The 16,108-nt window shown below is 49.3% G+C and overlaps 1 protein-coding gene across 1 annotated transcript; it reads right to left on the reverse strand.

Moving 5' to 3' along the window:
• Window positions 1–826: 826 nt before the first annotated feature.
• TFRC (transferrin receptor) lies at window positions 827–15,142 on the reverse strand. The gene is made up of 18 exons (XM_026854903.1): window positions 14,918–15,142; window positions 13,063–13,276; window positions 12,230–12,449; window positions 11,876–12,019; window positions 11,054–11,150; window positions 10,568–10,690; window positions 9,326–9,421; window positions 9,013–9,152; window positions 8,460–8,629; window positions 8,036–8,155; window positions 7,338–7,423; window positions 7,152–7,215; window positions 6,743–6,810; window positions 6,289–6,356; window positions 5,800–5,881; window positions 4,641–4,862; window positions 4,018–4,158; window positions 827–3,723 (listed from the first exon to the last, which is right to left on the reverse strand). The coding sequence occupies exons 1-18, from the start codon at window positions 14,948–14,950 to the stop codon at window positions 3,481–3,483; spliced, it is 2,331 nt and encodes a 776-aa protein (XP_026710704.1). The 5' UTR covers window positions 14,951–15,142; the 3' UTR covers window positions 827–3,480.
• Window positions 15,143–16,108: the final 966 nt, after the last annotated feature.

Here is a 16,108-nt window from a genome sequence, read left to right on the forward strand (position 1 = left end):
AGCGCCGGGCGGGCTCGGGGCGCAGCGGCACTGCAGGGAGAGGAGCCCTGCCAGGGCCGGGCAGGGAGAGCTGCGGGAAAACAACGTGTTTGAAACACATAAATCATCCCTCTTGGAAGAGGAGGGACCGGAGCTGTGCCGGGACAGCCCTACGGAGCCAGCAGGGCTCCTGGAGAAGCTGCCCGCTCACCCCCGCGGTGCATCTCCTGAGGACAGAGGGGTTGTGAAGCAGGAGGGTACGGCTGGCACCAGGGAAGGGGGGAAGCAGCAGGGAAAAGCTGAGCGTATTTAAAATGCGAATCCCCAAACCAGTGCGGTTTCACCTGAGCAGGCCTCCGGGGCTGGGGGTGCAGCTCTCACTCTGGGGATCCAAGCAGTGACCAAATCCCCTCCTGCACCCCAAGACAGGAGAGCTCCAGGACAGGAATGAGGGGCAGGGGGTGGCTCTGGCCACCCACAGCCCTGCCTGGGCACGGCCAGGGGGAAGTCTGACATCTCATCCTCCTCCGGACACCCCCAGCACTGCAGGCTCCTTAGGGACAGCAGTGACTGAGGCAGCACAGGGCCCTGAAAGGAGAAGGGGGGGCTGGGGAGACTTGCAGACATTGCTCACCCCCCTCCTTGCCAGTGTCCTCAGGCCGGGTGCCTGCAGTGGGGCAGGACGTGGAACCCAGCAGCACGGTGAGGTTTGACTGGCTCTGGCCCATGGACAAGGTGGTGCTGGAGCTGCCCGTTACCAGTCCCCACAGCCTCCCTCCACCTGCCTGAGCTCCCCTGTGGCCACAACAGCATCGTGGCTCAGCAAGAACCCATGAGAGTTGAGGGCTTTTTCAAAGTTTAAAACTTTATTCAAGCAGACAGCAGGTAATCCAGAAACAAGAGTTTAGCACCCCACACCAGTCAAATGCCAGCACTGAGCAAGGCACTCCAACATCCCAAGAGTCATGGTTGTGCTGCCTAGCCAGGAGACAGGCTTTGTCTTTCTCTGCTGGCTATAAAGCGCATGATTAAGTGACATCAAGATGCATGCAAACACTACAGTGAGGACTCCCAGACAGCAGCTCTTAAATGCCATCCAGGGAAGTGTCACTAGGAAACTACCACAGCCAGGGGCTGCACACATGCCTCAGGCAGCAGGGTAGTTAAGGAAGAGCAGGGAGTCGCACAAACCTAGGCATCAGGCTTCTAGAGACAGCTGAAAAGCACTGAGTTCAGTAACTAGGCTGGGGGCTTGTCCTTGCCCAGGTCTCTGCTCCAGCTGAAAAACATTCTTTCCCCCAGGAACTACTGCTGGGGCTCAGGCCACTCGCCTGGTTTAGATTTAAACACCAGATCAAACTGTTTGCAGAGCACAGGACCAGCTGTTGCCTGGGCACACAGAGCAGTGTTCAGCTTCCAGTCAGGGAGCAGAGGGGCACCAGAAAGTGCCACTGACTTCACCCCCTTCCACTTGACACCCAGGAGGCAAGACCTGAGTTCCCAAGGAGCCCTGGGGAGTAGCTTGCCATGCCCACACACCAGCCCCCACAGTGCCAAAGCAGGCCAAGGCTCTTTAGTAGCATGCACACCCACCTAGAGTGGGCAGCAGAGCCCTCCAGAGAGCTGTCAGCCCCCAGCCCTACATTTGCCTTTTAATTCCCCAAGTCTTTGTAACTAATTTGAATGAAGTTTACTAAATCACAGAGCACACAGCCTAACTAGCCTAGTTTCCACTAAACATTCAATCACCAGTCCTGTGACTGGAGGCAGGAAGCCACTTCAAGACAGCACAGCTATTTGAAAGAGTTCAGCCTACAGAGAAGGTAGAGTCTAAGGAAGCACATTACAGATCGAAGTTTGTATCTGCATCACCACAGGAGAGTGGAAAAATAGGACTGCAGGAAATTGATCCATGTTAGATACTAACCATCAAGCTTTGCAGATGACATTGCATGATAAGCATAGAACAATTATGGGAAACACTGTCCCCGATAATTACGTACACCCATAGTGCAACATATGGAGGTCACTGCCTCCGATATAACACCGTGGTAGGCAAAAACTACCTTGTTCTTTACACATTATGGAAGACACTGCCTCCGATAATGTCAGTTAGGTTTCATGATACATAAAGTACTGGAAATTTGCAGGAAGCTGCCATTTAAAAATTGTGCCAATGCCTAAACTGAGGTACAAGAAGTTTGTGTGTGTTGCCACAGGTGGAGCTAGGCCTACACAGCAAGCCCCTGGGCCGGGGCCAGGAAGGAAGCTGTGCTCCCCACGGAGTACAGGGCGTCCGAAAGGAAAGCAATGAGGGAGTCCGAAGCCCAGAGGGGCATGGACACTGCAGAAAAGCCAAATTTCTAGCATTTGAGTTTCCACCCAGCAGCACTTCAGGGATCACTTTGGAGCAGAACTTGGAGACTTGCTACCAGGTTTATACTTCCAAGTTTCTGCCAAAGAGGTGTTTTTGTCACAGAAAGCTTAATTGCTAGTTTTCAAAACTTTTTTTTTTTTTTGAGGGGCCTGTTTAGATTATTTTAGACGCAAAGTTCCAGTACCATGTTTGATTGTAATAGCAGATGCTGCTTTATTCAAAAACGACAGTATAACTGTCATAATTATGGAAGGCACTGCTTCCGATAATTATCTTCTATAAAAAAACCACACCATTTATAGTGAACGCTGTCACTGATAAATAAATACATAAAATAAATATCTCAGTGCCAAACAAGAGCCATCCTGCAAAATGGCATCAGTCAAACAGGGTTTGGCCAGCAAGAGACTCGATTTCACAAAAGGCCCCAGAGCAGCAAGGTCTGAAATGCCAGTCTAGAGCCATTCCTCAATGCTGCAAGACGCACTGAGCTGCCAGCTAAGGACATAAAGGGGGCATTAGATAATCTTTGGGTCATTTTCCCAGGGTACTGAGACCTGCCTCAGCAGAAGCAAGACTCCAAGGTGTCGTTGGGACCTTGCTGTTGAGTAAAGGCAGGCTGGGCACTTCAGAGCTTGCTGATAATCCAGCACTTGCGGGCTATTACTAGGTTGTTTTACTTCTGAACTACAGGTTGGTCTCTGCAGCTCCCTGCCAGGGAAGGGATCCCTATTACAAGCGTTAAGAGGAATCCATTCCCTGTTTTGTCAGTAGGTTTAGGGGGCCAACAATTAAAACCCTAAATAGATGAGGTACCTCCCCACTCAAGGTACCGGTTCAGGAGTTACCTGAGCTGTTAGTTCTCAAGTATGCTGGAGAGCAAGCCCCACAGGCAGGTGTAGGCAACCAGTTTGGACTGTGGTCAGATGGGAGCCTGGTCAGAGATTTCATGGTAATCTTAGTACCTGCTTCAAACATGCCTCCTGTGAATTTGTCAAGGTGAGATTTAAATTTTATGCTCAACTTTGGTCAAAAAAGATTTGTTGCCAGAAAATCTATGGAAAAATGTCGTATTAGGGAGTGGGTTTCCCTAATCCTGTACCTTAACTACATGTTTGCTGCATCTAGAATTCATTGTCTGTATTCCAGATATCACCCACTAAGGCACTGGCAGCCCCTTTAATGGTCCAGGTCGCCAGGGCCAGCTGCTCTTTCAGCATGTTCACGTCCACGCTGTCCCTGCTGGTTCTCAGCAGCTGCAGGTTCTCCAGCAGGCTCTGCAGGGTGTGGGAGCCTTTGCCAAAGAAGATGTGGCGGAAGGGAGCATCTTTTGGTGAGATGTACGGGGAGAGGAAGTCATACTCCACCTGGAGTAGAGGTGCAAAGTTAGGATTATACTCTCAACCTCCTGTGTTTTTCTTTCCTAATCTGCCGCATCGTGAGCTCCCAACCTCTGATCCCCAGCCAGCCCTTTCCTGCAGCAGCTCTGCAAGGGCCAGACCCTCTCCCAGGAGCAAGCACAGAAGTCAGTCACGTTGACACTACGCAAGCAGAAGAGATACCAGTCTGCACGGTGCCCACGGCTCCTAAGGAAAAGGCCCATCCCAGCCAGCACACTCTGCACCTTCACAAAGAAAGAAAAACCAGTTGGAGATACCCACCTTCATGATCCTGTCATTCAGGGCTCTGCGGATGATCCTGTTTTCCCTGTCGCTGTTTGAGATGTCGTTTCTCAGTGAATCTGTAGCTCGCTGGAAGTCACCACGGGCAAAAAACAGCCAGTTCAAGGTCAGCCCCAGCTCCTGTGAGGGAGGAGCTGTTAACAAACCTGATTTTCTTCTTTTGCTGCTCTCTTACCAAGAGAAAGTGCTGGGGTTTTTTTGCCAGTTTAACCAAGTAGCAGAGCGAGTTCCTGGCAGGCTCTTGTAAGGTCACTGAGCTCAGTGACGTCTCTCCCCACCCACAGTTTCTTGTAGGCTTTCAACAGAGGTGCAAATGAGACGCAAAGCTGCGCTGTGCTGTGAATGATAACCAGACAAGAAACCATCCCCAACCTCCCATTTCCTCAAGAGCTCATCACAGCCGGATTAGCTAAATCTGTCTGCCACAGCTACTCTGCCTGCACTGCTCTGCAACGAACATCAATTCAGGTCACATCTTACTACACTCTTGTGCTCATAGGAGGAAGATGTCCACCCTGTCGTATCCAGTGGCAGCAGAGCCTTATTAACACACAGCCCCATAACAGTCTACACTGATTCAGTGCATCTGGAGCCTTTCTTACCTTCACATCGTTATAGTAGGGCAAAATCTTCTCCTGGAATGCTAGCAATTCTTCATCGTATCTCTCAAAGTCCAGGAAGAGCTCATGATCATGGGTCAGCCTGAGAGCTATTTGTCCAGCGACTTCTGCAGCAGCACGCATAAGAGCATACAACTTGTCAATCTTCTTCAGGTTGTCCAAAGTGTCCTGAGTGGTGCCCAAGAAGGCATATTCCTCACCTTTCTGCAAGAAAGAAGGCATTCAAGTCAGGCAGTAGTACTTCTCCAGCTAGGATTTTTCACCTCCCACTACAGTTTGCTTGCTACTTCCACCACATCCTATCTCCTTGTGCTACTAAGTAGCAAGATTTGAGTAGTGGCAGAACTTCCAAGCACAGGTGAAGGAAATGAAGCTTCTGTGTTTTGTCCCTCAGTTTCCCAACAGTCAGCAGGATGCTCTGCTAGTCTGTTAGACCTGAAGGCACGTTGACCTTTTCCCCCTCAGAGTTTACTGCAGCAGTGCAGGCAGGCAAACCCCAGCAGCCAGTTTGTTATGTGCTGGCAACACCCTCCAATCCTTCTTGGCATGACAACTTAGGTTTTTTGTGGAACAAGTCTGAAACTAACAAAATCCAAGAACTGATAAGCAGAGGATGCCGTTATCAGAAAGGCTCCCAGCTGCACACCTGCAGTAACAGAGCAGGCTGCTTGGCTGATGCCATTTTTGCCAGCCCCACGCTACAGCAGCAGACCTGAACAGTCTATGAGTTAGTACTTGCTCAGGCCAATGGTACTGCTTCCCCAGTGTGCTTTGCTTGCTGACCAGCAGGCTGTAGTACAGTCTTTCACTGAACTGTCAACAGCTTGATATCTTTTTAGTGCTTTTAGCTTCTGAATCACTGACATCTGAGCCTCCAGAAGAACAAGTTCCCCCTCTCCCAACAAAGTGTTCAGGACTCTGGAACAGAGACTGTAAGCCAACCATGTCCCAGAAGCAGTTGTCACAGCAAGTACTGCCACAGCCACCAGACCCAGAGGCTGCATATTTGCCCCTAGAGAGGCTCTTGCATAGACAGTGAGCTTGGGACAGCATCTCATGCTCTGCCATCCTGGAAAGCAGATATCCTTACAGCACTTTCCCTAGAACGAGCACACCAGGCAGGCAGACAGACAATACTTACATTGTAGAAACCAAAGGAAACCACCGGAATTCCTGAGTACGTCAGGACAGGGAATGCTGCATTATCCAGACCAAGGGGAACACTGCAAAAGACAAGTATTGAGTAGTTACCAACATGTTTGGACATCCCAGGAGAAAAGCTACAAGCCCTAGAGTTGAAGCTCTGAGCTAAGTGGACTACCCTGACTAGACAAGACTGGTTTTGGCAAGGAGTCCTGGCCAAGTGCCGAGATCTGCTTGGCCATTTCTGGCCACTGGTCTTTGTACAAGGCTGTTCTTGCCCTACAAAAAGGTGTCTGGGCTGCCTACAGGCAGCTTGGGGCAGTACTAAGCACAGCCAGTATTGTGCTATTCACACCTGCCTGATCCCATTGCAGCAGGCAGAGCCCACCCCAGACAGTGGTGTGACCCTAGCACAAAGAGCAGAAGCCGTTTAATTTGTTCCTTTATGGAGATTTACTTTCCCAGAGTGCAGGATGACAATACTTACACTGTTTTTACCCAGTCAGAGCCAACTCTGTCATACAGGCTTTTCGATTCCTCCACTGGGTCCTTCACCTGCACAGAGATGACAGTCACTGCACTTGTTCTGACCTCTGCTTGGCCTCCCAGGTCCATCCTGAAGCAAACACTGCTGTGCAGACACCACAGGCATGCGTGCTCCCTTGCCCTTTCTCCACACAGGCATGGTTCATGCGGGACAGGCATTCACCTCCCACTGAACTGTGGCATTTGCTGATTTTAGATCCTGCATGCACCAACTGCAACTCCCAGAGTACAGCTGACTTCAGACAGGGCCCTCCAGAGTACCTCAGCCCTTTCTCCTAAATGGGGCTTTCTCCTCAGAACCTGCCAGCTGGGGAGGTGACCCAGCACAGCTCTGCCCACTTTCAGTTCCTCCTTAAAACCAGTCACCTTGAAGGGTCTTGGGCTGATCAACTCACCCCTTTCAAAGTTCTCTCCAGCAATGTGTACAGCAATGGGCTAGCAGAAATCTTCATGTGGTTGACACCTGCAAAAAAGAAAGGGTGTTTGATGTGCTGGCACAATTAACCACTACTGCTAGAGCTGCTTAGCCTTGTGACTGAGCAACAACTGATCTACAGCTTGTTGCCAAAAGATCTTCAGTGGACACAGGACAATCTACTGGTATCCAGCACAGCTGCCTCCTTCTGGCTCAGGCTGCGGCAGCCTGACAGCTTCAATGACAACAGGAGAATAAATGGAGTCATGTCAGTCTTCAGCCAAACACCCAGAATCAGCCTCTGGCACAGCCCCCATTCCTGGAGGTTAAGGGATGTCTGTCAAGATATTCTGGTCCCACTCAAGTTTCAAGAAAGAGGAGCAGGTTACCTAGGACAGCGGCATCCAAGTTAATGTAAGTGAAGGCTCTGGCATGCAGTGTGGCAGAGTACCCCTAGAACAAAACAAGTATTTTAAGATGAGCAGTAGCAGTACAACACCAGGATGTTTAAACCACAAGAACAGGAAATCACAACTGCGCAGCCAGCACGCAGAAGTCTATGAAAGAAAGAATACCTCCAGCCACTCAGTAGCACCCACAGCTCCGTACTCTCCTGCACTCCAGCTAGCAAAGATGATGCTGCGCCTTGGTTTGTAGCCATCTGCAAAGAGAGAGAGACTGTGATGTCTGCCCTTCCCCCATGGAGATGCAGATTAGCACCGAATGCCTGGCTTGATGAATTGCCTGCTCCCCAGACAGAGCTGAAACATTCTGGCTGCTGCAAACAAATGTGCACACTAGTAGCTGCATGCACCTGCCCCCACCATGCTGCAGAACTTTGCAGGAAAACCACGCTGTTTGCATTTCTCCCCTTTTTTGTTTAGCTGCCAAGCCCAAAATTAACTCTGGAGACATAAGCACTTGAATTAACTGCCACCATGCAGCCCCCACTGCCTCAGCCAGTCAGCCACTTCAGCGTTTTCCCACCTCCAGCCCTGGCTGTCCAAAAGACAGCTCAAGCTTAAGGTCTGCACTGTATGTTGTCCAAGGACATTCTTGCACTCAAGCCATACCAGATACAAGCAGGCAGTCCCTTGGAAGCGAGTGCTCACTGCAGACAAATTGTCTATGGTGGACAAATAACAGCTTCTCAGGAAACTGTCAGATTCCCTACATCTTCCCACAGGATTATTTCCCAGCTCTCCAATGTTAACACACAGAGAACTAAACCTGCATCACCTCCCATCCCATGAATTTGTACACAAATATTTACCTTTTTTCACCATGTCTGAAATCACACGGGCAAGTTCCAACAAGATGGCAGTTCCAACGCCAGCCTTGGCCGCTCCAGGGCCCCAGGAGTCTCTCTGGGCTCCGATCACAACATACCGATCTATAAAAAAAACATCAATAACTGAGCTGCAAGCTTCAGGTTGCAAACACCATTTATCAGAACAGCTTTGAGCTTCTGTACTAGGAACAGAGTATGGAGTCTGACCCCTGAATCTGGCACACTGCTTGCTTTCATTTAGCCTTTCCCTGGCAGCACGGTTCAGCTTTTCCCTTGACCCTTAGGGGAGGGTCTTGGTTCTGCTGAGGAAGCGGTTGCCTCTGCCTGTGAGCAGTTGTCATGTTCTGACGATCCGGAAGAGGAAGGGTTTCCCTCAAGACTGTGCCACAAGGCAGTTGTTTGTTACCTGGCTCTTCAAATCCCTTGATAGCACCGAAGATGTTCAGAATCTTCCTGTCCACCATAACATTGTTCACACTCAGTTTCACTGTGAAGTTGCTCGTGCTACTCGGCATCACCTTACATCCAAAGATCTCACTTTTCCAATCCAGAGGGCATCTCTCTCCATCCATTTTACTGAGGGGAACAACAACAACAAAAAAAGATATCCTTTGAACTCTTATCCAACTCTGACCTCATTTATCTATCCTGTGAAAAAAGCAAGACTGCAACTGCAGGTGCAGCCTTGTTGAGGTCCTGCTCAGGAAATAGCTCGCAGACCTGTACCACTAATTAGGCAGGGAGAGGTAGGATGCAGAGGCCGAGAGGAATGCAACACTAGATAAAGTTCAGTCTAAGATATGAGGCATGCACACCAGCAAGTGTCTCCAGCCAGTTCCGGTAAATGCTCCCTGCCATACACAGCAAAGACCAGCAGAGTGCTCCCTGGCCTTGCAGCACTTCAACACCCTGCAAGAGGGTCACAGCAGCCTAGCCTGCAAGGCAGAAGAAAGCATTACCTGAACAGCTTGACTAGTGCTTGGCTAGAGATAGTCTGAACAGCAATGCGAGGTAGTCCAGAAGATTCCACTGGTGGGAACTGGGTATGGTTGAAAGAAGGGAAGCCTGGGGTGAAAGGGTCTCCGGTTCCAAGGTGGGCCTGTGAAAAGTAAGAGGAGTCCCCAAGTCTCAGAGCAGCCCAACAGTTTTCATTTACACAAGGGCATGAAGCACTGCTGAGCCAGAGGTCTGCAGAAAGACTGCTGCAGTCTGCAGTCCACTGTGAGAAAGGTTCACGAGAACAACACACACGGGATCCAGGTGCATACTCACATGTCCAAAGGGGACAAGGCCCTCTGCGTTCCTGTAATCGTAGGGATCCAGGTACATCAGGGCACCAACTGCTCCTGCCTCTTTGGCATTTGCAACCTGAAGCAAAGAGGAACCTTGACTACACATTTGCATGGCAAACGAGGGGAGTTAAGGCAAGAACATGGAGTAATAGGTGTGAAGGGTTGTGTCCAACTCCACAACAGATTTTAACAGCTACCTGACAGTGATAGATACACAAGGAACCTGAATACTAGCAGCTCAGTCCTACTCCAGGCAGAGTGTGTCTAACACTGCACGGTTAGTGTCTCACCCTGTGATTCCTTCAGCTCATACTTGCTCCTCAGAGCAGCTTAGAAGAAAGATGTTACTTAATTCTGATTATGCTCCATCTGTTTTCCTGAGATTAGGTTAGTCTCAAGACAAGACAGGCAGCCACTAGAGGTTCATCTTCCCATGGAAGATGGAGGCAGTGGCCTAGTCAGATCCCTGTTTAATACACCTACAACCCAGCTGCCTCTGATATGCCACCAGTACACTCTTGCAAGGCTAGACGCCAGTCTGATAGGTGGGAAGGTGACTGGAGAACCAGTGAGCACTCCTTGCAGAAGCACTTTTCAGCTCTGCCTCCCTAGGAGCACCCATCTGAGGGGCAGCTCTGGGTCAGGCCTAGAACAGGCTTGTGTACAGAAGGACGTGGATCCTTTGGGCTGCTTGGATATTCAGTCCTACTCACTACAGAGGGAACATTACAGCAAGGTGCAAGGCAGCTGGCTGGGTCTGCAGTGCCAGCACCTTCACTTGGTCCAGGTAAAGCAAGGGCCCAAATGAGACACTGCAGCCAAGCTTTGAAAGTACCTGGCTGCAGCAGCGAGAGGTGCCCTGCAGGCAAGACTGTTCTGCTTCTAGCAGCCCTATTGCTGCATCTAACAACAGCAGCCATCTCTGCACCTTGTAGCCCCAAGGCTGCCTCCCAGCTCCATCACTCCAGATACCTGGCTGTCCCAGCAAGACCGCTGGAGGCCAAGGAGAATGCCACCACGAATGGCAACCAGCTCTGTTCAGTCTTGGTGTCTAGACCTGCACATGGAGGCTTAATGCAAACGAGCAAGACCAGACCTGCAGGCACAAGACTATATACATGAATTCTAGACACCCTAATGAAGACGCACCTCTCTGCCTCAATGAGGAAGCATAGCTTCCTGCTGCCCAGTTTGCCCAGGCGCTGGGACACACACTGCCTACCTTCTCAGCAAGAGTTATTTTTCCAGCTCTGAAGATGATTATAGTTTCATTCAGTGAAATATCCAGATTCTTTATCTTCTGAAAATCAGCTTTCAGTCCGTAATTCATATGGACTGGTTTGCCCTGGAACAGAAACCCTGGTTACAAATGCAGCAGTCCCATGTTAGATACTTTAAACAGCCTACAGAGCCACAGTAACAATGATTCCCATTAAAAGCAGGGAGTTCAAGCTCAGCAATGTAAACGCTGATCACATGCAACATGCCTGTTAGAGCATTCCTATCCAGATCCCAGCAGAGAAGTTTGAACAGTTACTTCTGCATCTTGCTTAAGTAATAAAACTATGTGGGCCCACTCCTCTCCCAACTCTCCCCATCACCAACCCCAATCTCTAACTGGGGAGGGCTTTATACACCTCGTATCTTGGATATATGCCATCTGCTAAGTGTGCAAGCATATTTCCAGAATCTTCTTGAAGTCACTCACAGAAACTGAGCCACTCTTGCTGTATGCCACATATGCACTGGGACGCTCCAGTTCCTCCTCTTTACCATCTTTCAAAGTAGACACAATGTTGTCACTACTGTTAAATGTAAAAAGACAGTGTTATGTTTTTTCTTACATAAACTCCATATTTAACTATCTCCTGTATTTCAGTTTGTGTCCAAGCAATCCTGACCAAGTCAACGCAGAGCTTGAAACAAGCAGACTTGTCCCAGTACTTCTACGCAAGAATCTCCGGGGTTGTTCAGAGACATTAATGGAGGCTAATTTCCAAGACAAGTAGCAGAAAGAATCTGTGCTTCCAATTCTCTTAGTCCTCTCTTAAGAGGAGCTAAGCAAATTCATTTCCCCCTCAACATAAAGGGGCAAGTAAGATATGAGGATACAAGCTGTCAGCCAACACAGTGCCTGTTGACAGTCTCTTGAGCTACTACAGGAGCCACTGCCAGGTCTGCAACACCTGTCTGGGTGACAAGACAGAGTTGCCTGTGCTAGCAGCTTTAGACACAAGGAATCTGCCCTTCAGCTGAGTTTTTACTCTATTTTGTTTTCTCTCCACTTCCCCAACATGCTTTGAGGAAACAGCTGTCCCAGGAAAAATCCACAGGGCTGCTACCAGACCCTCTGGATTTAGAAAGCCTTAGAAGAGACAGGAGCAGCTACTGCTTGGCTAGGTTGAGGGCTTCGTTGGGGAGGGGTAACTGGCTCAATTTCAGCACTGCTTTCAGCAGAAATCACATGCTTGCTCAAGACTACCTATGTCCATGCTGTAAGGAAGAGATCTGCATCTCTTCATTAACGTACCTGCCTTTGACCTGCAGCTTAATGTAGTGCTCATCATTCCACACTTCATCCAAGGAGAATCTCTCAAACTGTTCATGGATGTACATGGCAAGGCTCTCATCTTCACTCTGACCAGCTTCACAAGAGTACTTACTTGCTCTGAGCCTGTAAGAGATGTATAGCTTAGGCTACAGCACCAGCTTGCACTACTGCTCCAGCCCGCAAACCCAAGTTGGATGGGCCATGGTTAAGCCCATGTTTAACCACATGCCACCCCAAAACATCTTTAAGGCCCTTGTTCTCCAAAGAAGCTTGACTTCTGCTCACCCTCTGTGCCTCTCTCATAGCTGTAAATAAGCTTTCTGGAACTGTTACCTCAAGCTGTTCTCAAGATGCGAGGTTGACAGCTTATCTGACAACAGCTTTCTGAGGTCAGGCCAGTATAAAACAGGTGGTCCAGGAACCTCTTCGGCAGCTTCATTATCATCCACTAAGTAAGATGCGGTAGGAGTCATCTCACACTTGCCACTTCCATCCAGACACCTGCTGTCCTTCTGCATTCGTCCACGATAACTCAAGTAGCCAATCAGAAACCCTACGGGCAGATCAGGTATTTCTTTGTGCTGCAGAAAGATGGTTAAACCAGCCTCACACCATACAAGTGCATTCAAAGCAGCTTCAGGGTTAAGATGTATCTCTGCTTTCACACCATTTTTGACAAGGTAGCATACCCAAGGACAGACAGGAATATGCCGCCTGACATTTTGCCTGAGCTGGCATGCTTTCAGGTACGCTGTAAATCTGATCTTGTGCTTGGCGGAGTCCCTCCAGCACCACTTGGGAAGAAGAATGCTTACTTTAGATCAGTAGCAGTGTTAAAACCCTTAAGAGAGGAGCACTAGAGGCTTTACTGATATGTTGAACCATATCTCTAGAGAAATGTTAAGAGCTAATTGAGGGAAAACCAGTACACTTGCCATATGAACCAGTTTGCCATTTAGCTAAGTCACAGTTCCACTGTCAAACTTTACACTTCTTTGTGGCAATTCTGCACTGTAAGACTGAGCTAGACAGAGATAGTGATGAGAGGCTGCAGCCTGGATCCAGGCTCTTTATGTCCTGAAACAATACAGATTCAAATGTTAACAGCCTCAGATGTGCTCAATGCGAGAGTCCACTTCATGCAGTTGCCTCCCACCCTTCCTTACCAATCAAAAGGAGGAGGACAGCTGTGATGATTAGGAAGCAGCGGTTCTTGTCAATCCTCCATGGAGGAGGCATGCTGGTGTGCAGGTGCTCCGGTCTCCCAGTTTCCCCTCCTTCCTCATCATCAGCAGATAGATTCATCTCCACATGGCTGTTGTCTCCATCCATTTGCCGGGCAATGCTAAAGCGCGTGTATGACTTCGGCTCACCACCAAACTGTATTGAAAGACAGTTACACAATGGAAGAGTTTGCTACACCAGCCTACATACAGTCCTTGCAGCCAGCTGCACTCCAAACCAAATACAGTTTGTTTATCTGAAACTGCTCCAGCGCAGTCTGCACATTTGGCTGTCAGTAAGTCAGGTTGGCTGCTTTGAAGAGACAGATAGACTCAGACCCACTCAGGGTCTCCAGAGTTTATTTAACATCTGCTTGCCCTGTACAAGTTCAGAGCCATACTGGTCAGTCTAGCTTGGGAGTCTGATACAGATACGACACAGCCAGTGGTATCGGCATTTCCCTCATCACTCCACCCCAGCAAAGGCTGACTGAAGCAGAAACTTCTGGTCTTAATCAGGAGCACGCTGATCTGACCTGAACACGTGCAACCCGCACAGAAGGGAACTTTGATCAGTACAAAGAGGAAAGGGAAGGCAACCCCTCCATGGTTATGCCTTTGAGCCACATCCACCCTCCCAGTCCACCAGAGACTGGAACTGTTCCACAGGCGTTTATCAGTGCCCAAGCAAAGCTGCTTCCAGACCAGAGCCCACTTTTCTAAACAGCTGCAACGCACAATCCAACCGCCCACAGAACAGCCGCCTGTGCACAAGGCAGTTGCTCACATTAAGACAGTTAAACTCGATTCCAGGCATAGCCAGGCACTGAGCAGAACCACTCAGCTTCCATTAGAGCCGCTGAACTTGCCTGCAGCCATGGTTGTGCTGGGGACAAGCAGGACACTGGGTAAAAGGTCAGAGGAATAGTTTTGGGAGCAACCGTCCTGCAGACCCTCTCAATTGTACTGGAGAAGCAACTGGTAGCAAGCGCCCAAGCCCTGTTACAATCTCAGCAGCTCATCCACAGTTCTCAGCTCACTCTCAAACTACAAGTCAGCAGCTGGAGGTGAAGAGATCAGACCTTGGTTGGTCAGAACAACCAATGTAATTTCAGACCTGCAGTTCCATTCAGTCCCACACTACCTGCAATGAAGTGGCTGGCTGCTCACATTTCAGAAAGGGCAACACCGCAGTCTGTCCTAGTAGTCTCCCTGCTCAGCTGCTTGGCTTCCCTCACACCTTTCAGAGGACATGCCTTAACTCCATACTTGTTCAGAGACCAAACCATCCCATTTGCAACCCTAGCCTAGAGTAATTTCAGAGTCCAAGCTCTCCTCGACCGGTGGGCTTGGCTGAGCAAGCTCAGAGCTACCTCCTGCACATCTGTTTCAAAGCACAGATTGCATTCAAAGGCTGGACTTGCAGTTCAATTCCCATCTACAAAGTAACACAACAGAATGCATGTTGATTGTCCTGATACTCATTTAATCAGCTTCCTCAGCAGCACTTCCTCCTAGAACATTGTTCGAGGCTGGTTCCCCCCTCCTATCAGCTTCCTGAGAGACACAAGACATCATAGCAGTTACGATTACTTCATCAGCACTGAACCACTTAAGCTACCTCCTTACCATGGCCAGCTAGCTACAGTAATGGTTGGCTCACAACCCACACGGTAGCACCTAACACCTCTCTGGATTCACTACTTTCTCTGATACTGACGTGGAGGTTGTTGAACGTTTCTTCTGCAGTACCAGCAGCCCACCAAGAGACAAATGGCACAGAGGGACTGTGTCTTACCAAGTTAGAGATTGCCACTCTGGCATGGTCCATTGCCTTCAGGAGTGCCCACCAGCTTGACCAAAGCCCTAGAAGTTCAAAACAAAACAAGTCAAGTCAGGCTGTTCCCCTGCCATTACATAAGATGTCCAAGGTCAGTCACTGCCACTAGTGCAACACTTGCCATTGGATTTTACATACATATTTCTACATAAATCACAATATTGGTGAATCTACATCAGCCTTGAATGCAACCTAGAAATTCACATACTCCCACTGCACATATAAGTTCTAATGAACAAAGACTCGTTCTATTGAACTCCAGGGATGGGGGGTGGGGAGCAGTGTGCATAAATGAGAAATACAATCTCAAAGGGATAAATTGAGCCAAGAGGCTTATTAACGGTAGGGCCACCTCCACTCAGGGAGTGCTGGCAAGACGCACTTGCTCAACTGTGACAACAGACACCACGTATCTGAGGTTCCTGGGGTCTGTCTCAATGACAGGATGGAGACAGAATTCTGACTGGTAGCCAGAAGTGTCACAATGCCATAATACAAAGCAGCACAAGCTCCTACCCTGCCAAAACCCTTCCAACTGCAAGGTCCCTTCTAGATGGCTATATTCCTTACCACTTTACATAGGCAATTTCAGTTTTGAACAGTCTCCCAGAATAGCTAAGAGCAATTCTTCAAAAGTATTTCAGTAACTTTTATAGTTTCAATTTCTCTAGACAGCAACTTACTGTAACTGATTTACTTCAACATTTCTTTCTGAAAAGATGCTTGAAAAAGCTTTGCAAGTTAGTGACTAGACAGCTTGGGTTGTGAGCATGCAACCCGAGTATGCCCTCAAGCAGCACTGGCTTTGAACTAGTCTTCAGGTGCACGTGGATTAGCTTTTCTCCTGGGAGCTCTGCAATATAAGCAGGTTTTATCTGGAGTTCAAAGGCTAATAGCGGCTATTCACTCATTCTGCCTTGTTTATAAAGAGCATATGGAGATGAACTGCCGGCAGCTTTGAGAAGCCTTTTCCAAGTGACAATCTGAGGCCCAGGCTCCCACCCGGCAGGCAGGCGTGCAGATGGAGGGTGTCCTAAAAGCCAGGCCAGTTAACCCAGGGGAAGAGCCAGCGAAGGGCCTGCGGGCATCCCACCCGGCAGGGAAGCTCCCGGGAGCGCAGGGCCCCCCTTCCCCCAAGCCCACCGCCCC

Source organism: Athene cunicularia, assembly GCF_003259725.1.
Source record: "Athene cunicularia isolate RWA chromosome 9 unlocalized genomic scaffold, athCun1 chr9_part1, whole genome shotgun sequence".
NCBI lineage: Eukaryota > Metazoa > Chordata > Aves > Strigiformes > Strigidae > Athene > Athene cunicularia.